The sequence below is a fragment of the Neolamprologus multifasciatus genome, chromosome 7 (assembly GCF_963576455.1).
Source record: "Neolamprologus multifasciatus chromosome 7, fNeoMul1.2, whole genome shotgun sequence".
Classification (NCBI taxonomy): Eukaryota; Metazoa; Chordata; class Actinopteri; order Cichliformes; family Cichlidae; genus Neolamprologus; species Neolamprologus multifasciatus.
The window spans coordinates 36,121,849-36,127,848 of record NC_140445.1 but is presented as its reverse complement, the minus strand read 5'-3'; the positions used below and the strand labels follow the sequence as shown (position 1 = coordinate 36,127,848).

General features: G+C 39.3%; 1 protein-coding gene across 6 annotated transcripts in view; it reads left to right on the top strand.

Annotated features, from left to right (window-relative positions):
• The first annotated feature begins 1,842 nt into the window (after positions 1-1,842).
• tcf4 (transcription factor 4) overlaps positions 1,843-6,000 on the top strand; it is a 249,336-nt gene continuing 245,178 nt past the window's right edge. The window contains exons 1-3 of one of the 6 annotated variants that reach the window (XM_085166086.1): positions 1,846-2,523; positions 2,632-2,723; positions 3,054-3,092. In XM_085166086.1, the coding sequence (XP_085022212.1) occupies positions 2,652-2,723; positions 3,054-3,092 (111 nt within the window). In that variant the 5' untranslated portion in view covers positions 1,846-2,523; positions 2,632-2,651. Of the gene's footprint in view, positions 2,724-3,053; positions 3,093-6,000 lie in introns of all 6 variants that reach the window. The other 5 variants (XM_085166089.1, XM_085166087.1, XM_085166090.1 and 2 more) reach the window with 5 other exon arrangements.

Below are 6,000 nucleotides of genomic sequence, written 5' to 3'. Positions count from 1 at the left end.
GGAAGCCATACTTAAGTGGCCATTAAAAGAAATGGCCTAACTTTTTCAGCCTTAGTCAAGAAACATTGTTGAATCTTCATTATTAAAACAAATTTCACAAGATGCATTGGTTCTAGTCACTGTAATTAGCCTAATTGTCCTAAGGGGACAGTTCCTGTAGTAAAAACATGGTCAAAGTTGCCCTAAAATTGCTCACTAATATCTGAAGTGGAAAAATGCTTATTTCCTGTACCTGTCAGGGAGCTTGTCGTTACTTCCATTGGCCAAAGGTGTCACCAAATCAATCTGGAGTGAAATCTTTATTATAACTCAGGAAGCAGAGAAAGGTGTCCCTCTTACTGTAAGCAAGCAGTTACAGGAGCATTACGTTTTACACAGTCCTGTTATGTCTAAATTTAAACATTTTTAATATTGCATAACTTCACATGCGGACCCACTGATTCTCTTCTTCCTGCTGCACTATTATTCATATTTTTTGCATCAGTATTAGATTAACAGAGTTTACAAATAATAAATTGGGATCATTTACCAAGAAAATAAATTAAAGCTTTTTATTCTAAATAACCTTTTCTAGAAATCCATAAAATCCACCTTGTTTTACTAAGAATGCAAAAGACTCAATAAAAGCTTATTATGAATCAGTCTTTTAGTTGGTGGCACAGAGAGGAGCATTGATTACAGTTGGGAAAACTTGTTGCAATAGACATTTGAGGAGAATGTTATGTAAAAAAGACATAAAGGTTATGAACACACGTGGTCATGTAATTCTCAGTCCCACTTGTGATGTCTTTTCTGAGGGTCACAGAACAGGTGGAGGTTGGCCAAGCAGGCTCTCGCTTGTTGCTCGACCCCTAAAAAAGACGTTTTAACGCAGGGCCCTTCTGCAAACAGGATCGTAGTATTAGCTTTTAATAGAGGACCCTATGGTGTAATTTCCTCAGTGCTTTACAAAAGAACACAAAGTAAAGCTGGAAAGAGAATCCAGTAGGTCTGCCAACTTTTAAAAAGTGGATTAAGAAAACTGTGGTGTGTTTACTGTCCACCTCATCTCCAACTTGACCTATCAACACCCTTTTTTAACATATGAATGGGTGACTCTTTTTTTTTTTCTCTTATTTTATATAAAGTGACTTTTAGTTTGACTGAGAGTAGAGGGCTGGCAAAAGGCAAACAGCAAGGGCAACAAATAAGCCTTTATGTTGTTCCTGCACCTGTGTGTGTTTGAGTGTGTGTGTGTGTGTGTTTTCCTGGCATTTTCTCTGTGAGAGCAACCCGCACATGCAGGGTGTAATTTGCAGAAATAGGCCAGTCATTTTATACCTGCAGGCTGTGGGCTGCACAAAGAGAGAGAGAGAGAGAGAGAGAGAGAGAGAGAGAGAGAGAGAGAATTACAAAGTATTTCCAGAGTAGAGAGTTTTGGTACTCTTGTAGTTTTAAGTGGTGACCCATAGGGGGGTTACCGTACAGGTCAAACACTGCACTTGTTTCATTGCAAACTCTAATGAAAAGACACGCAGAACATCAAGATTCATGCATACGTGGAGGGACATGAGCATAGACTGAGATGCACTACAAGTGATTATACAATGAGTTTTAAAAAAACAAAGAATAAATCTATATGTTTATTAAATAATACACAACATATTTAAAAGCTTTATATTTTTTAAAAGTTGTATTTGACTGGATTCAAGCACGAAAGAGTTAGCAAACTCCGGAGGGGGCAAGAAGGAATAACCTTTTCCTTCCTCAATTAGCCCAATTAATCCAAATCAAACTAGCCAATCACCGCGCCAATCAATCAGCGAAACAAACCCGATTTTTCTTGGAGATTTATTTATTTTCCTGTGGATTTTCTCTCTCCTGAAGCAGCGGCGGCAGCAGCAGGTCGGCGCTCGGCTCAGTGGTGTTAAACGAGACTGTAAGCTAGGTGGCCGCACGATCACATTTATCGCGCCGAAGCTGTGCCAGACGCACATGGGATCCGTCCTGCTTACCGGGGGATCTTCAGCACCCGCAGCCGAGCGGAGGGCACCGTCAGCCCGGTCAGGAGGAGCGCTCAGCCTGCCTGGACTCTTCCGCTGACGCAAAACAAACGCACAGACACACACACACACAGACACACACACGCAGAACAAACACTACACATTTCGGAGGTGATATTATTCCTTCCTGAGACACAAAGTGTTATTTATTTATATCGTATGCGAGCCTGACAGTCAGCCGCGGCGGACAAACTGCGTGTTAGCGCGGGGAGGTCGGACTTGTTTGGCAGGGGAAACACACTGAAACACACGCGAAAAGCCTCCCGTTCTGTCGCCCCCTTCTTTTATTTCCTGTCAGTTTTTTTTCTTCTTCTTGCGATTTATTTCCTGCTGCCAAAACCAGGAACCCGGGACTGAGCCCTTACTCCGAGGATGAAAGAAAACTAGATTTGCGATCGAGGCTTTGAGGTTGTTTTACTGGATTTATTTCGCTGTGGAGGAAAAGCGATCCGGGAGCGGAGCGGTGCGCAAACAAGCCGAGGTCTTCCTCCTCTCTTCTCTCCCTCCTTTCTATCTCTCCATCTATCAATCTGTCTACCCATCCTCTTCTATCTATCTATCTGTCTCTCCATTTGTTTCCATGTTTTAGGTCCGTGCGATTTTGCTAAAATGCATCATCAACAGCGGATGGCAGCTTTGGGAACAGACAAGGAACTGAGTGACTTACTGGATTTCAGCGCGGTAAGGAAATCCACCTTCTTCTCTTATCGCTAATATGAATAAAATGACAGGTATCATGTGAGAGCAAGCCGTAGAGGAGAATAAAGGCATTCTGTAGGCTTTACAGCCACCACTGTTTACATTTTTAATGTATGAGTTGCACGGCACATAGCCCAACCTGCATATTTTAGCCTTCACTCAGTCTTTTAACTATTTGCACAAAAAGTTGTGTGTTTATGTAGAGTAACTTGCAGAAAGTCAGTGCATATTGTTGGTTTTGTGTTGTTTAATTTTTTTGCTTGTGTGTGCAGAGAATTGTGATGCTGCATTAGTAATTTTGTTGTCTTATAGATGCGAAACAGCGATTTGAAAATGTTCCCAACATCCATGGTAGTATATCTCATTTTAAGTCATTTTTTTCCTTCATGTGTAGCCTGAGTATTGTTGTTATTATTATTATTTTTATCTTTCTACCCATGATAGGCTTTAGTAAATGTTTTTCCTTTTTTCTATGTGACTTTCTAGGCTGCTCCATGCACTCTGCACCGTTTCGTACAGAATATTTCATGCAAATAAAAAAAAAAAGAAAAAGGCTCGATGTTGAATCATGAACCTGCATGACAGACAGCTAGACAGCCAGCCGAAGAGAGGGAAATGTGTCATACTTTGTCCCCGCAGTGTAAATATTCCTGCAGCATTGCTGTTTAATGTCCAAACCCGCGATTGGGTTTGAAAGTGTGCGTGTGTTTTTAAAGAGAACAGCCTGAGTGGTGAACTTGACGGACAGGAAATAGAGTCCCCGCTCTCGCCCATGTTTTCTCTGCGCCTCTCCTCCTCTGGGAGCAACTTTGGTCTGAAGAGGAGGAGGAAGAGGGGGGGAAAAAAATCAGAAACACCCCTAAATGATGAGAGGGGGAAAAAAACTGACTTTCATTAATCCGGTTATGAAACGTTGAGAAGCAGCATGAACCTAATGGTATCAAAATATCATAATAGTATTAGGGACATGGGTACAGTGATGCTGCATGACATGCAAATAGAATTTACCTGCAATGTTGTGAGTTATTATATTAATTTTAATACTGTAAAAGCATAATATCACAGCCATGGCCTGTGCATGCAAGTGACTTAACAGGAGTGTGCTACAAATAATTTTTGATGAGAAATATATCATAAAATATACATTTTTACAGGAATTAAATGCCAAAGAGAAGATAGTGTGCCTCATGACTCTTTTGATTGAATGCACAGCTGAGGCCTGCTAGAAAATCTGTTGTTAGAGCCATGCAACCTACACGTTAGTGTCTTGTAATGCACTACCCTTTTTTATTATTTGAGTGCAACATGTTGATAAGAACTTGTGCATCAACTCATACAAGTTAACCCCTGTTGCATTTTTTTTAGATTTAATAACTTCATACACACATCAGAATATGTCTGTAGAAAAATTGTAATTATAGAACACACACTCTCTTAGCTAAGTAGGTCTCTATTTACCATGTTTATGGCAGAACTATCGTTAAAGTCCATGTAGAAGGATAAGAAGTGCCCAAAGTCGACGGAAATCATGACTAATTTCCAATTTAGTGGCACACACAACATATTCAATTACTTTGGGAATAGTGGCATATATTTAAAAAGAAGCAAAATAAAAGGCTCACATTATTTTACAAATTTTAATCCTGCACAATGGTTAACTGAATATTTTAAATATGATATATTTGATAAAATAAAATAAAATAAAATAGACTCAGTAAATTGATTTATAATTCCAGTGTTAAGAAGATTTTATAGTATAAATGGTATAAAAGGTTGTTTAGATATTATATCATAGGTGCAAAATGCCAAAAAGTTCAATCAGAAGTTAAATTATGCACAAAAGTAGAAAAATAATTATTGTCCTTAAGAGATAATGCATTAATATTAAAGGCATTTTCCCTGGTTTAAAAACTGAACAGGTTTTTAAGATATGTCAATCAGCCCATCTTAATCTGAAAAAAAAAAAAATCAAACAAAGGAGGGCAGCAGCAGCTAAAATGTGTCTCCGCTCATTATAAACGCAGACTGAACATTAATTTATTCAATCATCTGTCCTTACACGCCCACAAGCTGACACCAGCAGCTCAAAGCAGTTAGACTGGGATATCGATAGACCTGCTAATAGTCCGAGTTAGATCGTTTATCTCCCCAACGCTTGTTTTCCCTCTTTATTTGTCGCAGCTGTGAGAGAGATTGAATACACAAGCAAGCAACCTCCTTGTTCGGCAGACGCACTTCCAGGCCCAGCAAGCAGCATTAAGAACAGTGATGGATCAAGTGTTCGCTGCTTTGGGTCAGGGTTTAATTTATCAGAATTCTGGTTGATCTGAAATAAAACCAAAAGCCTCTCGAACGCCTTGACTTAGTACAGTCTTGTACCGTCTGTAAGTGTGAAGCTCGGAGTGTGTTTGTGGCATTTCAGCCATGCCAACACACGGGCCTGATGTTCATCCAGAGGGGTTATCTGTGAGGGTCAGATGTCTCACTTTGATAGCGTGAAGTGTTCTGTCGTAAAGCTTTACAGTAGCTCATCTCGAAGCACGGCAGGAATCAGTATTCAGCTTCAGTCTGTCTTAACGTGGGCTTGATTTTCCTGTAGATGTGTAGAGCAGATGGTGACTAGTTCTGATGATTATCTCATATGTTTAAGTCAGATATGAAGTAGATATGAAGTGTTTCATTCCAAAATAAGCCATCCAACATTCGGCAAAAGTGACACTTTAGAATGAAAACATATTTTTCACCAAGGTGAGCAGGCGATATAAGTGGTCCTGTTTATTTTTCACAGATGCTGAAAGAGGAATTTGATTTCTCTCCGCTTCACAAAAATAATCCCACAGTGTTTTGGAACACCAAGTCTTCATTTCAGTGTTTAGCTCTGAGCTGGGATTCTCTTATTAGGATTGAGTACAGACCTAAATGTGTCCATAGCATCAAGTGGAAAACAGTGAAGGGCCAAAACCTTGCATCAAGAGGTGCTGACCAAAGTCAGGAATCTGATTTCTTGACTAAAACTCCAAAATAAAAACGTGTACATTGAATTTTACTTTTAATATCAGTGCCTTTGATTCCCTTTTTAAATTAGGACATGACATCATTCTGTAGATGATTTTATTTTGAATTATTTAATTATTTTACAGCAGCCAATCAAATTCAATCAACACGATACCTAAGAACATTACATTTTCTTGTAACTCTCTTGAGGTTGACTGCAAACAATTTCTTTTTTCTTATATAAAAGTGCATAAAGACAGGATTA